The sequence below is a fragment of the Sphaerodactylus townsendi genome, linkage group LG12 (genome assembly GCF_021028975.2).
Source record: "Sphaerodactylus townsendi isolate TG3544 linkage group LG12, MPM_Stown_v2.3, whole genome shotgun sequence".
Classification (NCBI taxonomy): domain Eukaryota; kingdom Metazoa; phylum Chordata; class Lepidosauria; order Squamata; family Sphaerodactylidae; genus Sphaerodactylus; species Sphaerodactylus townsendi.
In genome coordinates, this window is record NC_059436.1 from 49,308,628 (window position 1) to 49,328,252 (window position 19,625).

A 19,625-nucleotide genomic window follows, 5' to 3' on the forward strand; every position below is an offset into this window, starting at 1 on the left:
AATCATTTCATGTGCACTGTTTCGGTGATTCTCACAACCGTCTTGTGAGGTTGGTCGGAATTATTATTCTGCCTGCCCTTCCCGCCCCATTGTAGATTTGAAGTAGAAAGTTAGAGAACAGTTAACTAAATTCGTGGCACATGAGAGAGCTGAATGCCCAGGAGACGCACAAGGAAAATAAAAGTTAATGTTCATTCAGTGTTATTTCAGATCTTTCAGCATTTCAGTTCCCAGATGTGGGCACAGTTGATATCTCCAGCAAACACTCTGGCAGGAAAGAAAGCCAACAGAGGCCGACACCAACCGCCCGTTTGCTTCTGGGCCCTTCACTTGAGCAACCCGACAGTCGCTTCAAGTCTGTAAAGTCCTGGGAAGTTTTGATAAGCAAATGCTGTCCAGGGGTTTGGCGCGCTCATTGGCTGCTTGCTCGGTGCCAGATTTTGAAACAAATAATCAGATTGAAAAATCAGGGTGGGGAATAGAGGCAAAGGAAGAAGAAAACCAAAGGGAGGGTGGAAGAAGAGAGGTGAAAAGAAAGGAGAAGGGGACGCACCGGCAGAGGGGTGGACATGTCCGAGGAGGAGGTGAAAGCAAAGGAGGACAGCTGGGAATGTTGAAGCCTTTCCTGAACACAGCCCTGTAAACAGGTGACTTCCCCATCAACTTTTTAAAATTTAAAGCGTGCGTATAAAGCAGAGGGATGATAATAGCAAAGGTGTATCTTGCACTGAATCAATCAAAGATTTGGGAAAACTTTCACAAAAGTTTTCCAGAAGACATGCAGGCATCTTTGACCATGATTTTGAGCTTGCGGGGCGGGGTGTGTGTGTGTGCGTGTGCGTGTGCGTGTGCGTGTGTGTGTGTGTGTGAGTGATTCAAGAAGTCTTTTCCTGTTAAAATATAGCGTAGGGACGCCCCAGGACCTGGGAATCCCCAGAATTACAGTTCATCTACATACAGAGATCAGTTCCCTTTAAGAAAATGGATGCTTTGTGGGAACGGGGGCGGGGGACTCCGGAGCACTGCACCCCACCAAGGCCGCCATCTTTCCGAGTCTCCATCCTCAAATCTCCAGGGTTTCCCAGTCTGGCAACTTTAACCCCCATGACCAAGAGGAGAGGCTGCAGTGTTTGGGACTCTAGTTTGGAGAGGAGACGGCTGAGCGGGGAGATGATTGAAGTCTATAAAATTATGCATGGGAGTAGAAAATGTTGACAGAGAAATGTGTTTCTCTCTTTCTCACAATACTAGAACCAGAGGCATTCATTGAAAATGCTGGGGGGAAGAATTAGGACTAATAAAAGGAAACACCTTCTTCACGCAACGTGTGATTGGTGTTTGGAATATGCTGCCACCAGAAAACAGGAGGTGAAGTGATGGCCACTAACTAAGATATGGCTTTAAAAGGTGCTGAGCTTAGACAGATTTATGGAGGAGAAGTCGATTTATGGCTACCAATCTTGATCCCTCCTTGATCTGGAGATTACACCGTGCCTTAACAGACCAAGTGCTTTGGGAGCAACTTGGCCACCAGAAGGTCCCTTGCTTTCACATCCTGCATGTGAGCTCCTCAATGGCACCTGGTGGAGCCAGGCTACAGAAGTGCAGCAAAGTGATACGACTAGGATGGACTCTGGTCTGATCCAGCTGGCTTGTTCTTATGTTCTTATGACCCCTGCCGCACACGCAGAATAATGCCCTTTCAATGAACTTTGCAGCTGTGCGGATAGCAAAATCCACTTGCAAACAATCGTGAAAGTGGATTAAAAGTGCATTATTCTGCATGTGCGGAAGGGGCCTAAGGCAAGTTAAAGATGGTTGGTGGGTCTGGAAAACAAGCCCTATGAGGAAGGTTTGAAGGAAACGGGTATGTTGAGTCTAGGGAAAAGAAGGCGATAGGAAGACACAATCCTGGTTTTTGAGACCTGTCCTGTTAAAAAATGTTCTGAGTTGCTGCAGAGGGCAAGACTAGAGTTCATGGATGGGGAGATTTTTGGGTGAACATTAACAGGCAAAACTTCCCGGTAGAAAGAGCAGGTTGACAAGGAGCCGGTTACCTGGGAAGGAGGGCTCTTCCTTACTGGAGGTCTTCAAACAGCCATCTGCCAGGGATGTTGAATTGCCTGTACTGAGCAGGGACTAGGTCTCCAAGACAGGAATTGTTTTAAAGAGAGCTGAAAGTTGTTCAGAAGAGACTTTGCTTTGGAGAATAGCAGGTGATTTAAAAGTGGGTTTGATGCTTGAGATGTGGACTCTTTCACCTCTAGTAAGTAGGTTTTGTATTGTTATCAGAAACCTGCTAAACCTCTTTGACCAGAGGTGACAGTATGAGAAAAGAGATCAGAGTGTATCGCTTGGGGAACCGTGCCTCTCTCAGACTCAAACCTCTTCTCAAGTTCTCCTGAAAATTGTATTGTCGAAGGCTTTCACAGCCGGAATCGCTAGGATGTTGTGGGTTTTCGGGGTTGTATGGCCGTATTCCAATTGGATTTTCTCCTGACGTTTTGCCTTCATCTGAGGCTGGAATACTACCGGAACATGACCATACAACCCCAAAAACTCACAACATCGTAATATCTCCTGAAAATTGTTGTGTCTCCTGCTGCGTTGGGATACTGTCCCACCTTTTGCCTCTGGTCCAATAGCACTTTCAGGTTTGGAGCTGACAGGAATAAAATAGCCGGATTTGAGCAGCCATGCCTCCACGGGGCAGCAATTCCTGACCCTGCAGCACTTAAAGCATGCTGCATTTAATGGGGGAGTTGAATATGGGCTTCAGTCATTTCTGTTGAACTCGGCGGGACTTAAAAGTACAGATCATGGTCAAATGTTATGCTATTATATAGGTGCAATACAGCTCATTTTGGAAGGATAAGTTTTGGAAGGATAAGTTTAAGGAGGATAAGTTTAAGGAGGATAGGAAGGATAAGTTTAAGGAGCAGCAGTGGCGTAGGAGGTTAAGAGCTCGTGTATCTAATCTGGAGGAACCGGGTTTGATTCCCAGCTCTGCCGCCTGAGCTGTGGAGGCTTATCTGGGGAACTCAGATTAGCCTGTACACTCCCACACACGCCAGCTGGGTGACCTTGGGCTAGTCACAGCTTCTCGGAGACTCTCTCAGCCCCACCTACTTCACAGGGTGTTTGTTGTGAGGGGGGAAGGGCAAGGAGATTGTAAGCCCCTTTGAGTCTCCTGCAGGAGAGAAAGGGTGGATATAAATCCAAACTCTTCTTCTTCTTCTTCTTTTTTCCTGATGCTGCAATTTGAAACTTAGTTTTGCAGATATAAGTCTCATGAAATACACGAGCTGTTGTTCAGCTCAGTGTGTCGAGGACTGGTTTCTTCGCGGGTCATGACATCTCTGGGCCTTTGATAAGCAGTGGCTTATTGACGTGAATCTTAGTTGTGATCATTAAATCAGACTTCCTATAAATGCAGAGTTTGCGCAATAAAGAGGCAGAGGAAACTCCTTCATTACTGGATTGTGTGACCGACACTTGCCAAATACCAACACTTATCGTGCCAGAAATTGCTGTCGATGAATTAGCGCCGTGGTGGTGAACCTTTGGCACTCCAGATGTTATGGACTACAATTCCCATCAGCCCCTGCCAGCATGGCCAATTGGCCATGCTGGCAGGGGCTGATAAGGAGAGTGTAATCCATAAGCTATCCTGGAGTGCAAAATTCCACCACCACTAATCAGCCTATCATTATTTCGGTGCTTGCAATGAACATTACAGCATGACTCAAGTGACTCTAGTAGCACCTTAAGACCAGCAAGATTCCAGGGTATAAGCTTTCAAGGATATTGGATAAAGAGACCTTTGATTCTAGGTAGCTTATATTCTGGAAATCTTATCATCCTTAAAGTGCTACTTTAAATCTTGCTCTTCCGCTGCAGACTACGCTGGCTACCTTCCTGAGACTAATGAATATTAGGTAGGCTTATTTATTGCCGATAGCAAAAAAGCTGCTGAAATCTTAAGACAGAATTTAAAAAGGAAAAAAAAATAAGAACCAAGCAGACCCCAAACCATAACAAAAGAACAATGAAGTTCAAATTTCCTCCCCATAAAACAAATTCAACTACAATGTGTTTGAACAATTGGCTATAACCTTAGGCCAGTGGTGGCGAACCTTTGGCACTCCAGATGTTATGGACTACAATTCCCATCAGACCCTGCCAGCATGGCCAATTGGCAGGGGCTGATGGGAATTGTAGTCCATAACATCTGGAGTGCCAAAGGTTCGCCACCACGGCCTTAGGCCAAATTTTCTTAGGGGCCAACACATAGACCAGTGATGCCAAACCTATCACGTGTGTCAGAAGTAACATACAATGATGTTTTGGGTGACATGCCAACATTCACCAACACCCAACAACAATTTTCCTCCCTGTTTGAGTCTGAGTCATTTTTGTAGTCATTCGACATTTTGTTTACCATACATAGCACCACACGTGATTAAATTGTATTTTTAAAAAATAAATGAATATGTAAAGAACTGCTTCTCTTTTGTTCAGTACGTGTGTGTGTGTGTGTGAGAGAGAGAGAGAGAGAGATGGCAGAAGACTCAAGTTAGGCATTTTCTGAATTTTTGACAAGCCGAGCTCAAAAGATCCACCATCACTGGCATAGACAGGAACCACATGAGTAACACAAGGGTCTACTGTCTGATAATAAGTAAATTATTTTCTCTACCTCTGAGCTTTAGTTTAAACTAGTACAATTAACTGCAAGAACTCTAGATCTAAGTTCAGAGAGGATGAGACAAAAATATATACAAATATATACATATACATTTTCAACATACATTGAAAATGCTGGGGGGAAGAATTAGGACTAATAAAAGGAAACACTTCTTCACGCACATGTGGTTGGTGTTTGGAATCTGCTGCCACAGGAGGTGGTGATGGCCACTAACCTGGATAGCTTTAAAAGGGGCTTGGACAGATTTCTGGAGGAGAAGTCGATCTATGGCTATCAATCTTGATCCTTCTTGATCTGAGATTGCAAATGCCTTAACAGTCCAGGTGCTTGGGAGCAACAGCCGCAGAAGGCCCTTGCTTTCACATCCTGCATGTGAGCTCCCAAAGGCACCTGGTGGGCCACTGCAAGTAGCAGAGAGCTGGACTAGACGGTCTCTGGTCTGATCCAGCTGGCTTGTTCTTATGTTCTTATGTTCTTATATTGATCATATAAGACACAGTTACATTCTCCAGCTCAACCAACCTTGGTTGCCCTGGATTTGACTATCAGAGGTGCCGAGCAAATTCCCTAGGAAGGAAACTAGTTTTAGTGCAGAGACACTTTTAAGACCCCCGACGTTTTAATTTTGGTATAAACTTTTGTATGCATGCGCACAAATGCTTATACGAAGAATAAAACTTTGGTGGTCTTAAAGAAGAAGAAGAGAAGAAGAGTTTGGATTTATATCCCCCTTTCTCTCCTGTAGGAGACTCAAAGGGGCTTACAATCTCCTCTCCCTTCCCCCCTCACAACAAACACCCTGTGAGGTGGGTGGGGCTGAGAGAGCTCCGAAGAACTGTGACCAGCCCAAGGTCACCCAGCTGGCGTGTGTGGGAGTGCACAGGCTAATCTGAATTCCCCAGAGAAGCCTCCACAGCTCAAGCAGCAGAGCGGGGAATCAAACCCGGTTCCTCCAGATTAGATACACGAGCTCTTAACCTCCTACGTCACTGCTGCTCCTGTCATTATTGCCTCTAGACTAAAGGTGCCACTAGACTGAAAAAAAATCTGCTGCTTCAAATTAACACGGCTACCCACCTGAATCTATTGTTCAAAGCATGAGGTTGTTTTGTGCTGAGTGAAAGAAAACCAGGCAGATATGTAGCAATGTGTTAAAATGGAGAAAAAGAAGCTCTTTCTGCACATACCTTTTGAAATGGAAAGGGCCATGGGGAAAATTAGGATTTGTTTTTTGCTTCCACGAGGAGATGTTTGTGGAGTATTGCTTCACACAGACACACCAACATTTTGGGGAGAGACATTCCGGGGTGGTTTGCCTTTGCCTGGCTCTACATAGCAACCCTGGACTTCCTTGGTGGTCTCTCATCCCAAGCGCTAACCAGGGCCAACCCTCCTAGTTTCCCAGAGCTGGGGAGATCAGGCTAGCCTGACCAGTGGTGGGATCCAAAAAATTTAGTAACAGGTTCCCATGGTGGTGGGATTCAAACAGTGGCGTAGCGCCAATGGGGCTGGGCGGGGCACGACAGGGGCATGGCCCAGGCATTCCAGGGGCGGGGCATTGCTGGGTGGGGCTGTGGCAAGGACGCAGCCGCTGCGGCGGTCCTCGGGCGGGAAACGAATGCACGCAGGCGCAGGCTGCCACGCACGCCGGTGCACCTCCTGCTAGACTGCTTCAAGTTCTGCGCGCTACTGCTGAGAGGAGGGGCGTAACCAAGGCAAAAATCATGTGGCAAAACCACCAATTAGTAACCCCCTGTGGTTTTAAAGAGAAAAAGAAGAAGAGTTTGGATTTATATCCCCCCTTTCTCTCCTGCAGGAGACTCAGAGGGGCTGACAATCTCCTTGCCCTTCCCCCCTCCGGGCTTGATTCCCAGCTCTGCCGCTTGAGCTGTGGAGGCTTCTCTGGGGAATTCAGATTAGCCTGTGCACTCCCACACACGCCAGCTGGGTGACCTTGGGCTAGTCACAGCTTCTCGGAGCTCTCTCAGCCCCACCCACCTCACAGGGTGTTTGTTGTGAGGGGGGAAGGGCAAGGAGATTGTCAGCCCCTTTGAGTCTCCTGCAGGAGAGAAAGGGGGGATATAAATCCAAACTCTTCTTCTTCTTCTTCTTCTTCTTCTTCTTCTTCTTCTTCTTCTTCTTCTTCTTCTTCTTCTTCTTCTTCTTCTTCTTCTTCTTCTTCTTCTTCTTCTTCTTCTTCTTCGTCGTATTCCTATGTAGAAGGCAGAGGAACCTTGGCAGAAAAAAAAAGTGACAACCCCAGCAGTGAGCAGAGTCACGGGCCGTGGAAGGCTGTCTAGTGGTGCTTCTAGAACCAAGAACCTGATATTTGATATGAGCCCTCTCTTGAGATGCTCTGGGGCCTTCAGGACGTGTATCAGGAATGATCTCCTGGGATGAGGTGTAGAAGGCGCTTTACATCGCTCTTTGCAGTGCGGATAACCGCTGGCTGCTGATAAACCTTCCTTCACACTGTGAATCGCTTTGATAGCATCTTTTCTCGCACACAATCTGTGCCCTCAAGCTTCTCATGCTTGGGCAGAGATACCGGCCAACCAGAACTGCGTCCTTTTGGCCATGTGCTAAAACCGGAGAATGTGAAAACTGGAAGTAATTCTTGTGGCCACGGTGTACATTCATGGCCCAAGGCACCACCGTGCACTGTAAGGTCCCTTCCGCACATGCAAAATAATGCGTTTTCAAACCACTTTCACAACTGTTTGCAAGTGGATTTTGCCATTCCGCACAGCTTAAAAGAGCACTGAAAGCAGTTTGAAAGTGCATTATTCTGCATGTGCGGAATGAGCCTAAGAGCGGCAAACAGTCAGTACCCATGCATGTACACTGCGCTGCCCCAGGAAGCTCGGACCTTCAATAAAAGGTCTACAGATGTGGCTGGTGCCAGTGTGCAGGGATTGCAGTGGGCTATAATCCCTTATAGTCCACCCTACAAAGCAGTCCTTTATTCCAGGGGAGCTCATTTTCATAATTTGGAGATCATCTATAATTCCAGAAGATCTCCCGGCCACCCCTGGCCTTTCGGATAACATGTCTTTGTATTGTCGAAGGCTTTCATGGCCGGAATCACTGGAGCGCTTTGTGGTTTCCGGGCTGTGTGGCCATGTTCTAGCAGCATTCTCTCCTGACGTTTCACCCGCATCTGTGGCTGGCATCTCAGATCCTCTGAAGATGCCAGCCACAGATGCAGGCGAAACGTCAGGAGAGAATGCTGCTAGAACACGCCATACAGCCCGGAAACCACACAGCGCTCCAGTAACATGTCTTTGTTTATTTAGATATTTATACTCCACTTTTCTCCCCAATGAGGAGCCAAAGTGGGTTACACCTTTCTCCATTTTGTTGGCCCAATAACCCTATGAGGTAGGCTTGAGAGAAAGTGACCGGCTCGTCATCTGGTGAATTTCTATCGTCTGCTCCCCCCTCCCACTTTCACAACCAACTTATTATGACCCTGTAGCGATTTCAGAGGTGGTTTGCCCTTGCGTGCCTCCATGTGGTGACCATGGTATCCTCTGATGGTCTCCTATCTAATACTGACCAGGGCCAATCCTGCTTAGCTTTCAAGTCTGGGCTATCTTGAGCTATCTGGCTCAGGGCTGTCAGGTCCACGGGGATAGGGGAATTCCAAGGCAACTACCCAAGGGATTGTCGAAGGCTTTCACGGCCGGATTCAACTGGTTGTGGTGGGTTTTCTGGGCTGCGTGGCCGTGGTCTGGTAGATCTTATTCCTAACGTTTCATCTGCATCTATGGCTGGCATCTTTAGAGGTGTCTCACAGGGAGAACAGACTTCTCTCTGTGATAGAAGAAGAAGAAGAAGAAGAAGAAGAAGAAGAAGAAGAAGAAGAAGAAGAAGAAGAAGAAGAAGAAGAAGAAGAAGAGGAGGAGGAGGAGGAGGAGGAGGAGGAGGAGGAGGAGGAGGAGGAGGAGGAGGAGGAATTTGGATTTATATCTCCCCTTTCTCTCCTGCAGGAGACTCAAAGGGGCTTACAATCTCCTTGCCCTACTCCCTCACAACAAACACCCTGTGAGGTAGGTGAGGCTGAGAGAGCTCAGAAGAGCTGTGACTAGCCCAAGGTCACCCAGCTGGCGTGTGTGGGAGTGTACAGGCTAATCTGAATTCCCCAGATAAGCCTCCACAGCTCAGGCGGCAGAGCTGGGAATCAAACCCGGTTCCTCCAGATTAGATTCACGAGCTCTTAACCTCCTACGCCACTCTTAACCTCCTACGCCACTGATGCACCTCTGTGAGACACTTACTGAAGATGCCAGCCACAGATGCAGGTGAAACATTAGGAACAAGATCTACCAGACCCCGGCCACACAACCCAGAAAACCCACAACAACCTGCCCAAGGGATGATGCGCAGGAATCTTCTCAGTAGGGCAACCACAGGTTGCTTGTGTGTCACCCTGAAAACAGCTGTAATCCCTATATTTCATTTCAGCTGCCCCCGCGGACGGAAAGTAATAAAACCAAGGCTGAGTACCTGCTTCCCCGGACTGAATACAATCAGAGCTTGTTTTCACTCTTACCGCATTGAGCTGTTACGGGCAGAACATTCAAATGACCATGCAAATTCCAGATAACTGGATTGCCTTCCAGCGCACAAAGCAGAGCCCTTTCCCAGGATTGCTTTACATGCGTTACTTTGAGGGGGGGCCCCAGCAAGCTGGGGGGAAATTTACTGGAGCCAAGCGTGGTGTTTTCCTGGGAACTTGCTAAGGGGATGCAAACTTATGACGCTGCCCTCCTAGCAAACAGTCTCTTGGTTTGCAGGTCTGTTTCCTGATTTCAGCAGTTGAAAGGGAGAGGAGTTGGCCAGGCAGAGATTCCACTTATCTCTCCAGCAGGCAACGCTGAGTAGGGGGTAGGGCAGTCCAGAGGTTGCCTTTTATATAAAGTTGCCAACTTCCAGGTAATGGCTGGAGATGTTCACCTGGAGCAAATGGTTGCGTGGGAAGGTGGACTTGATGGCATTATATACCCCACTGAAGTCCTTTCCTTTTCTAACCCACGCCCTCCTCATACAACATTCCCAAAATCTCCGGGCATTTCCCAACCCACAACTGGCAGTCCTATTTTTGGAATATCGCCTTCTTTTGGGGGAACAGAGTTTGGAGACTTATTCTGGCAGAGGTGGGATCCAGCAGGTTCCCACAGGTTCCCGATAGTAGGTTACTAATTATTGGTGTGTGCCGAGAGGGGGTGACTAATTGGTGATTTTGCCCCGTGATTTTTGCCTTAGTTACGCCCCTCCTCTCAGCAGTAGCGCGCAGAACTTGAAGCAGTCTAGCAGGAGGTGCACCGGCGTGCGTGGCAGCCTGCGCCTGCGTGCATTCGTTTCCCGCCCAAGGACCGGCGCAGCGGCTGCGTCCTTGCCACAACCCCGCCCAGGAATGCCCACCCCTGCCCCTGTTGTGCCCCGCCCAGCCCCATTGGCGCTATGCCACGGTTTGAATCCCACCACAATGGGAACCTGTTACTAAAATTTTTGGATCCCACCACTGGAGACACAGGGATGTTTGGGGCTGCAGCTTGGAGACTGTGCATTTGGGTTGGGGAGCAACCACAGTTGGGGAGGATACACCATCCTCAAAAGAAGGTATGAACTATGCTGGCACCTATTAACTGCAGAGTAACAATTGCATCTTGTTGGAAATCTGATAAAGATCTAAGTTCAGAACTTTGGGAGGATAAAAATCAGAGAATATACTAAAAGGTTTGGATCCCACCACTGTCTTGTGGGTATTGTAATACACAGTTGACTGACACATCTATAAGATGTCAGTCACAAGCCTTTATTGGCATAAAATAAACATACAAAATCAGCATACAAAATTTGCCCATTATTGCTCACAATTATAGACACTGGTACTAAAATACTAAATACTAAAATATATACATGGTCCTTCTGTAACTATAGGACATTCCTTCAGCTAAGTTAACTCACTTAAACGTCATCGGATACTGACAGAAGCTAGCAAAATTACTGCTGGCTATATGTGGTCATAATACATAGACATTGGTTGGTATTCATCTAGACTTACGTCTATTATTGTTAGCAGAAATTTTGCTACATTCTCACACACTGTGGGATCCATGTTGTTCAAAAGCATAGGTATATCTTAAGGAGCATCAGGTTAGATTGTTATACACAGAAATGGGATAAGTGCAGATTGCTCAGACATTCCTGATTTTGCAAACCTTACACAATGAAAGAGGGTATGATCGAAGTGTCTCCACCTCGACCCATATTGCATGGACATAGCCTCCTCTGTTTATCAATTTGTTGATATTCTGCTGTTAGGACAGCATAGAAGGCATTAGATTGAATCTCCGGCCAGTGTTAAAGCTCTTATGCTTAATTTAGGGTTGGTGATCCACTGTAAATAATTGGCCATGCGTCCTTGATTTCAGATTGGAATAAGCAGGGGTCAGGGGAACAGCGTTCCATCGCGAGCTGTTATCATATCCCGATACTCTTGTTCTAATAAGCTTAGTTTCTTTTCAAGTAGTTATATGCTTCTGATAGGGAAAGAGGGACTAATCGACTCTAATGAAAAAGCCAAGAATGTTGATTTTTCCCTCAACTAGTTTCAGCCACCTAGAATTTTGCATAGTCGGAAAGCATGAGGTGTAACAGAACTGGAGTGATCCTGCAGATAGTGGATACGTGAGCTTCGGTATCTGACAGTTCTCAGCCAGGCCATCGTGGCATATGATATTTTCACCGAAGTTCTAAAACCGATAGGAGCTGCATATGAAGCACAATTTGGTAAGCCCATGAATTTTGTGGAAGAAACGGGACTGGAGCTGTGTTTATATTTTTGTTTATAGCTCCGATTCAAATAGGGTGCTCCATAGAGGAGCTGAGAGCCGCTGTTAAGCATTGAACACCTTCAATGCGGATGGAGTATATACCGGTGGCCCACAGTGAAAAAGAAACGCTGAATTGCTAGGGCACTGTTGGTTAGCTGCAGCGAAGTGCTAATTTCCTATGTACTGCCCAATTAAAAGGTTGCTAGTAAGAGTTATGCCCAAATATTTCGAACTGGTTAACTTGTTCTATGGAGTCTGTTATTGATGGTCCACATGTATGATTGTGGGGGGTCCTCTCTAGCGAAGACCATTATTTTGGTTTTTTTCATAGTTAATGAATTACCAGTTTCGCTTCCTCTTACCCCAATATTCAGCACAGCAATTTAAGAGACGAGTGAGACCAACTTTAGTGTAGAGGAAAGAAAGAACGGTGTCGTCAGCATGTACAGTGCAACGCTGGGCACGTGTTTGAGTGCTTAGTTTGGGAACATGCCCATTGGCCTTCTGGAGGGTTGGCACTAGATCACTAGGGGAATATATTGAACAAAGTGGGGGGCCAATGTACAGCCTTGTTTGACCCCTCTGGTTGTGATGATATTTTCTGTGAGCGGTCCTTTTGTTGCGGCTCTTATTCTGCAGCTAGTGCAAGTGTGTGGCTGTTTTATAAGAAACAGTAGTCTGGGGTCCATGTGCTTAACGCCGTCAATTTTCTCCACAGTAGGGCTCTCCTAGATATGGAGTCAAATGCCCCTTTTAAATCCAGGAAGGCTGCGTAAAACAGTTTCACAGTTATATATGAGTTATACTTTTGTTAGCTAAGTGTGCTCAAAACTGTTACATGATGATCAGTGTTGATTTATTTTTAGTGAATCCAATTTTGCTCCCCGGTCCTATTACTTCTAAGCTTGCTTGACCCAATCTTCCACTCTCCTAAGGAGTAGTTTTGCATATAGTTTGCCAATTACAGATAATAGGCTTATAGATCTGATAGTTTGAAGGATTTTGTAATATCACCCTTTTTTGTAGATTGGGACAATCTAGTAGACGCGCTAGCCACATCTTTTGGATGCGGCCCGTGTTATTTACATGGGTAAATAAGGAAGCCAGAGTTGTAGCCCACACCACTCGGGTGAGTGATTTAAGTATTTCTAGGTGCTGTATTATTGCATCAGGACCTGGGGCCTTACCGCTTCTCAAACCACTGATTAGTTTTACTCACTTCTTTGAGTGATTAACCTCAGGCCAATCTAGGTAGCTCCTCTGGTATTGAAGTGGGAATCAGAATTATTCAGTTAGTCTAGCATTGAACAGATTAGAAAAATAACTGAACCATCGGGTCTAGTGAAATATGGGGCAACTGGATACTGCACGTTTAGGGCCCTTTCTATTTATGATCTGCCAGAATTGCTTAATGTTATTTGTTAAAGTGGCTTGATATAGTTGTTCCCACTGCTGTTCTAATTGATTTTTTCGTTTCCATTTGTACCATAATTTGAAAAATCCTTTTTCAGTTGGGTTATATTGCTGAAGTAGCTTTTCCTCACCTGTGCTGCAGTAACTTCTATATAATGATGCGTGATTAAGTTGTTACAATTCAATACAGTAGCCGCATCAAACCATTCTCTATGACCGTTTACAGCCTTAGATTTGGTCGAGGGAGATCGGCCGAAGTTCCCCTGCTAAATTTGAAACTAGTTGTTCAAAAGTGATGTATTCCACGTTCTGGTGTGTCAGCCTGTAATATATTCTCTTTTAATTTATTAAATGTAAAAGAGCTAAGTAGTGTTTCTGGTAGCAGCTGCCACCTAGAGGTGAACCATGTTATTTTCTGATGCCTTGCCTAAAGTTGGTGGGAGTCCTCTGTATTAGCTAGTCTTTACCTTCAAATGAAAAAGTTACATTGAGTGGGAAGATGATCACTCTTAGCAATAAGTCCCCAACGCTAAAAGATGTGACACACTGGTGTAGATAGGGGGATATTAAGATGTAATCGATCCACGCTAGCATCGAGCGAGTTTACCAAGGTAAAGAAGCCCTATCTGCATTCCTATAGCACTTGAGGTCGTTTAACTTCATAATTTGTTAAATTTGATGGCAAAATTTGATTAACTGAATTCCTGCCACCGCCGATTCACTCTAGAGGAGTCCTTTGAGGAGCGAAGAGCTGGGGTTAGAAGAAGCTGTAATGGAGATCATCCTCCTGATGTCAAATGGGCCAAAGTGGTAGAAAGGTCCGTACCCACTCTGGCGTTAAAATCACCTACCAGGATCACCTCCGTAGATGGTTGTTTATTTTCTCAAATTTTCTACAAATGATGATATCTCTACTCCATGTGTTGATTAAGAGGAGTCTCTCGTGTCAATCCAGCAGGTATATACAAGTTCACTATAATCATGTGAAGAGCTTCCCCCTCTACCAAAACAGCCTGTGCAAGAGGGGGACATGAGTCGAGAGGAGTTGCTTTGATGCTGTTGGCTACAAATAATGAAAGTCCTCCAGAATAACGACCAAACTTGGATACTCTTGTAGCAGGAAGAGAGTATTGTTGGTAGCCATTTAAGGCAAGCTCTGAATTGGACCAAGTTTCTTGTAAGGCTATAAACGTAAATTTTTGTAGATAAGTGAGGAAATCACGATTATCGCATTTCTTGATCCGATCTATAAGATGAGAGGGTAATAAAAATAAGCAGTCTCCACCCCTAAACAACACCCCCAATATCTGAGGAGCTGCTTCTGTCAGCCAATCCCTTCGCCCCCTCCCCCCCACCAAACAGCCCATGGAAAAGTGCTTCTTCAATGGACTGCAAATTGTACTCACTAAAAATTGCCTTCCCTTTATTTACTTTCCTTCTGGGAGGGAAGAGGCACTTGGCTGCATTTCTCTCTGGAAATTCTTTGATCTCTACCATGTGGGGGCTTCGTGGTCAGCTTGCCATCTGGCCTGGAGAAAGCCATTCTGTCCCTTGAATAGAGGCTTTACCTGTGGAATGGACCATTGAAGCTTTTCAAGACTCGGAGGTAATTTTTTAGTTTTGTTTTGCTGTCGAGTCACAGCTGACTTGTGGCAATCCCAGAGCAAGGGCAGAGCGAGGAGGAACTGCGCCCGGGGCATGTGCGCGCCCTGTGCCCCTGCCCCGCCTTGCAAAGCCCCTGCACTGCCCCCACACCGGCCGCACCCCTGCACCGGCGTGCACCTGGGGCTTTGCACCCCCTGTCCCGTTGGCGCTACACCACTGCCCCAGAGGGTTTTCAAGGCACGAGACAAAACAGAGGTGGTTTGCCATTGCCTGCCTCTGGGTAGCAACTCTTGTACGCCTTGGGAGTTCTCCTTTCCGACTGCTGACTTGGGCTAGCCCAGCTTGGCTTGAGAGATCGAATGAGACAAGGATTCCTTGGGCTATTGATGGGATTTGGCAAGTGCCAGTCACACAATCCAGTAATGAAGGAGTTAATTGTTGCATGCTAATTAGTTAGTGAGGTCAGAAGTCAGTGACCAGGTAATTGATACCTATTGGTTGGGTGGGCTACATGCAGGTCTGCATGTAGGCTTTAGATATATCTGCTTTGTGTTGCACTCTGCATGTGTTCAGGTCAGTTCAGTCTATCCATAGCTTAGTAGCCATGTAATAGTCTAAGCAGCAAGCTGGCTGTTGGTGCTAGCTAGTAAGAAAGATGTTTATTGTTTTTCTTCCAAGTTTCCCTTCCCTGTAGTAAGTAAACTTTATTTAAGTAAAGCAACTGGTCTCTGCCTCATTATTGCATTAACTCTGCTAATTAAGTATTTGTCCACACGACAGCTATCCTGGTCAGGGCAAATATTAAACGGAGAGGACAAGAGCCTTGGCTGGCCACACACACTTTCTAAAACACTTGGTGGGTGCCAAGAAAAGTGTTCATGAGCGCCATGGTGCCCCATCATCTAGATCCACAACTGGCAGAACAGATTATGCCTTGCATATTATGGGCTGCATTGTGACCCCTCATTTCTTACAGTCAGGGCTGGCTGCAGGTTTTGGGGGGGCCCTGGAGCGATGCCTTCCAGTGTCCCCCATGACAGTTCCTGTTTTTCCTCATCTCCTTTCGGGTTGGGTCCCCAGCCGCCAGGCAGGCCAGCAGGCTAAGGATGGGTGGTGAGCAGCTGTCCAGAGGGAGGTCATGCCACTTGCTCTCTTAAGAGCAGCAGTGGCGTAGTGGTTAAGAGCAGGTGCGCTCTAATCTGGAGGAACCAGGTTTGATTCCCCGCTCTGCCGCTTGAGCTGTGGAGGCTTATCTGGGGAATTCAGATTAGCCTGTGCACTCCCAACACACGCCAGCTGGGTGACCTTGGGCTAGTCACAGTTCTCCTACAGGAGAGAAAGGGGGATATAATATGAACTTCTCCTCCTCCTCCTCCTCCTCCTTCTCCTCCTCCTCCTTCTCCTCCTTCTCCTCCTCCTCCTTCTCCTTCTTCTCCTCCTTCTCCTTCTCCTTCTCCTTCTCCTCCTCCTTCTTCTCCTTCTCCTTCTCCTTCTCCTTCTCCTTCTCCTTATTCTCCTTCTCCTCCTCCTTCTTCTTCTCCTTCTCCTCCTCCTCCTTCTCCTTCTCCTCCTTCTCCTTCTCCTTCTCCTTCTCCTTCTCCTTCTCCTTCTCCTTCTCCTTCTCCTTCTCCTTCTCCTCCTCCTCCTCCTCCTCCTCCTCCTCCTCCTCCTCCTCCTCCTCCTCCTCCTCCTCCTGCTGAATCTGTCTGAAGAAGGGGGGACTTGTGCTGTAAGGCTTCACTGGGGATGGAGTTGTCCAGTTCTGCTACTGTTGCTTCTCAGGGATCAGTCAGGGGTTGCTTACAGTCACTCCCTTCATCACGATCAGGGAGACCACACCACACGGTCCTCTGGTGTTTCCTAAATGTTCTGGTAGCTGCCATACCACCCACCCCACCCCCACCCTGCTTTGAATTAACCGTGGAAGCACTCTTCACTCATTCAATGGAATTACTGGAGTGGAGTCTTCCTGTTGGCCTCCTGTATGAGTTGCTGATCTGAGCATAATTCCAGGCTGGAAGGAAGCAAGCCCAGTCCAATGCAGACACACTGTGGGCACCCTCTGAGAACAGATCATTTTGCAGCCTCTCTCTCTAGATAGAGTGATTGGACAATGCAGTTGCATCCAATGCAGAGACACAGCAGAATGAGAGAAGACAGAGCCAGCACTATGAATCATGCAGCGACATAGCAGGCAGCTCCCTCCCCGATTAGGTGCTTTGGATTCCCAGAATTGTTATTTTGGAGTCATAAGATCACATCAGCAGATCTCTTAGGTCACAGGTGTCAAACTCGCGGCCCTCCAGACGTTATGGACTACAGTTCCCATCATCCCCTGCCAGCAGGATGATGGGAACTGTAGTCCATAACATCTGGAGGGCTGCGAGTTTGACACCTATGTCCTAGGTATTGAATTCCAGATATTACTTCCCCAATACAGTTTATCAGCAAATGGAGATGAAAGACTATTTGTCTTTCATCTCCAGCAATGGCTGGAGCAGGAGCAGCAGCAGGAGCAGCAGTGGCGTAGGAGGTTAAGAGCTCGTGTATCCAATCTGGAGGAACCGGGTTTGATTCCCAGCTCTGCCGCCTGAGCTGTGGAGGCTTATCTGGGGAATTCAGATTAGCCTGTGCACTCCCACACACGCCAGCTGGGTGACCTTGGGCTAGTCACAGCTTCTCGGAGCTCTCTCAGCCCCAACTACCTCACAGGGTGTTTGTTGTGAGGGGGGAAAGGCAAGGAGATTGTCAGCCCTTTTGAGTCTCCTGCAGGAGAGAAAGGGGGGATATAAATCCAAACTCTTCTTCTTCTTCTTTACCAGGCAGTCCCTGGGTCGATACTTGTGGGTCTTTTGCTTTATTCTTGCCTTGAAACTTACAATCCATCTTTCTGGATTTCTGTCCAACAGGTGAACAGAAGATGCCGCGGTCTTTCTTGGTCAAGAGTAAGAAGGCCCATTCGCATCACCCGTACCGTTCTGTGGATGACGACCCTCCTGCGCCGATCTGGGATGCAGCCCCAGCAGCTGCTCCCTGTTCTGCAGGTACGTCAGATGATTTGCCAATGGAGCCATTCTAGTTATGCAGAGAGAGAGAATCCCCCGTTCTGACCCCGCCTGTTTCAGCTTGGTATGAACACATCCAGAGGTGGGATCCAGCAGGTTCTCACAGGTTCCCGAGAGTAGGCTACTAATTATTTGCATGTGCCGAGAGGGGTGGTTTTGCCACGTGATTTGTGCCTTCGTTACGCCCCTCCTCTCAGCAGTAGCGCGCAGAACTTGAAGCCGTCTAGCAGCAGGTGCACCGGCGTGCATGGCAGCCTGCGCCTGCGTGCATTCGTTTCCCGCCCAAGGACCAGCGCAGCGGCTGTGTCCTTGCCACAGCCCCGCCCGGGAATGACCAGCCCCCAGAATGCCCGGCCACGCCCCAGAAGCCCAACAATTGCACTGTCAGAGTCACTTTCGGATTTGTCTAGGGCCAGCCTGGGAGAGAAATTCCTAATGCCCACATATCTCAGACAGTCAAGAATAATGTGAGCAAGAGTCTCCACTTGGTTTTTACAGTGCGGACAAACCCGATCCTGGAGAGGGATGGATAAGTAGCGACCCTTTGTAATGGCCGATGGGAAAGTATTGGATCTGGCCCTTGTGATAATCCATCTCTGTTGGGGTTCAGTTAATAATTCAAGAGATTTGGCTATGTGCCCCAGGGGTGGGATCCAGCAGGTTCTCACAGGTTCCCGAGAGTAGGTTACTCATTATTTGTGTGTGCCGAGAGGGGGTTACTAATGGGTGGTTTTGCCACGTGACTTTTGTCTTAGTTACGCCCCTCCTCTCAGCAGTAGCGCGCAGAGCTTGAAGCAGTCTAGCAGGAGGTGCACCGGCGTGCGTGGCAGCCTGCGCCTGCGTGCATTCGTTTCCCGCCCAAGGACCGGCGAAGCAGCTGCGTCCTTGCCACAGCCCCGCCCAGGAATGCCCCGCCCCCGGAATGCCCAGCCACGCCCCTGTCATGCCCCGCCCAGCCCCATTGGCGCTACGCCACAGTTTGAATCCCACCACCATGGGAACCTGTTGCTAAAATTTTTGGATCCCACCACTGATGTGCCCTCGTTCCGGTATTATTTCGACAGAGAGGGGTGAGCATGATTTGCCAGCTGTACTGAGAGCCCCGGCAGGGCGGCAGCACCCTAATTTCTGTGCTGCCTCAAGAGTCCCATGGGGGCATTGACCCTATGCCACACTTGGCATTGGGTTATGTTTGCTGGCACTGGTCGCTTCTCAGAGAAAGGCGGCCCTCATTCTGCTCTGCTTGCATAGCTACAGATTCCAGGGACCTATTGGAGGCCTTTAGGGGTACCAGCGATCGAGACCTCTCTCCTCCTAAAGAGACAAATGACCCCGACGAAGCCACAAAAGAGAACATCTCTGCTCGGCGCACAATGCCTGTGTCAGAGCCCCCAACTCCAGGTCAGTGAATACCATTGTAAATGGACTGAACCCCAAATGGACTGAACCCCAACCCCATCCGCAATACAATGCAGTTAACCACACTTTTGCCTAGTAAGTTCCACCCAAACACTTACTGATTGGTTCCCCACCCTGAGACATAGACAATCTATACCCCACTAAAAACATTCCCTTCTCACAGGACATGGTGTGTAACAGACTTCTCTCTATGATTCACCTCTGAAGGCGCCAGCCACAGATGCAGGCGAAACGTTAGGAACAAGATCTACCAGACCACGGCCACACAGCCCGGAAAACCCACCAGAACCAGTTGAATCCGGCCATGAAAGCCTTCGACAATATATCCCCCAGTAACAGTTATTGGCCCTCCTTCTACCCCTGATTGGGTAGAAAGGTGGCATTAAATTGTTTTAAATAAACGAACAAATAAAATGATCCATGCAAGTCCTCCTAAGTACCACGGTGCACCAACTATTTGAAACCCTATACCAGTGATGGCGAATCTATGGCATGGGTGCCAGAGGTGGTACTCAGAGCCCTCTCTGTGGGCACGTGCAGAGTCACGCCCCCCCCCCCCCCCCCACCCCCCCC

At 47.7% G+C, this 19,625-nt stretch overlaps 1 protein-coding gene across 2 annotated transcripts; it reads left to right on the forward strand.

Annotated features, from left to right (window-relative positions):
• The first annotated feature begins 512 nt into the window (after positions 1 to 512).
• Positions 513 to 19,150, forward strand: LOC125441442 (zinc finger protein Gfi-1b-like). 2 transcript variants are annotated; one of them, XM_048512009.1, is made up of 3 exons: positions 513 to 647; positions 17,478 to 17,612; positions 18,891 to 19,150. In XM_048512009.1, the coding sequence occupies exons 2-3, from the start codon at positions 17,489 to 17,491 to the stop codon at positions 19,040 to 19,042; spliced, it is 276 nt and encodes a 91-aa protein (XP_048367966.1). In that variant the 5' UTR covers positions 513 to 647; positions 17,478 to 17,488; the 3' UTR covers positions 19,043 to 19,150. The 2 variants fall into 2 exon arrangements, with proteins under 2 accessions (XP_048367966.1, XP_048367965.1); XM_048512008.1 differs by having other exon boundaries at positions 18,885 to 19,057.
• The last annotated feature ends 475 nt before the right edge of the window (positions 19,151 to 19,625 follow it).

Excerpts from the sequence above, each read along its gene's own strand:
- LOC125441442 (XM_048512008.1), top strand. The coding sequence starts at position 17,489 with ATGCCGCGGTCTTTCTTGGTCAAGAGTAAGAAGGCCCATTCGCATCAC. Across the intron at positions 17,613-18,884 it reads AGCTGCTCCCTGTTCTGCAG|CTACAGATTCCAGGGACCTA; the intron begins GTACGTCAGATG and ends CTGCTTGCATAG.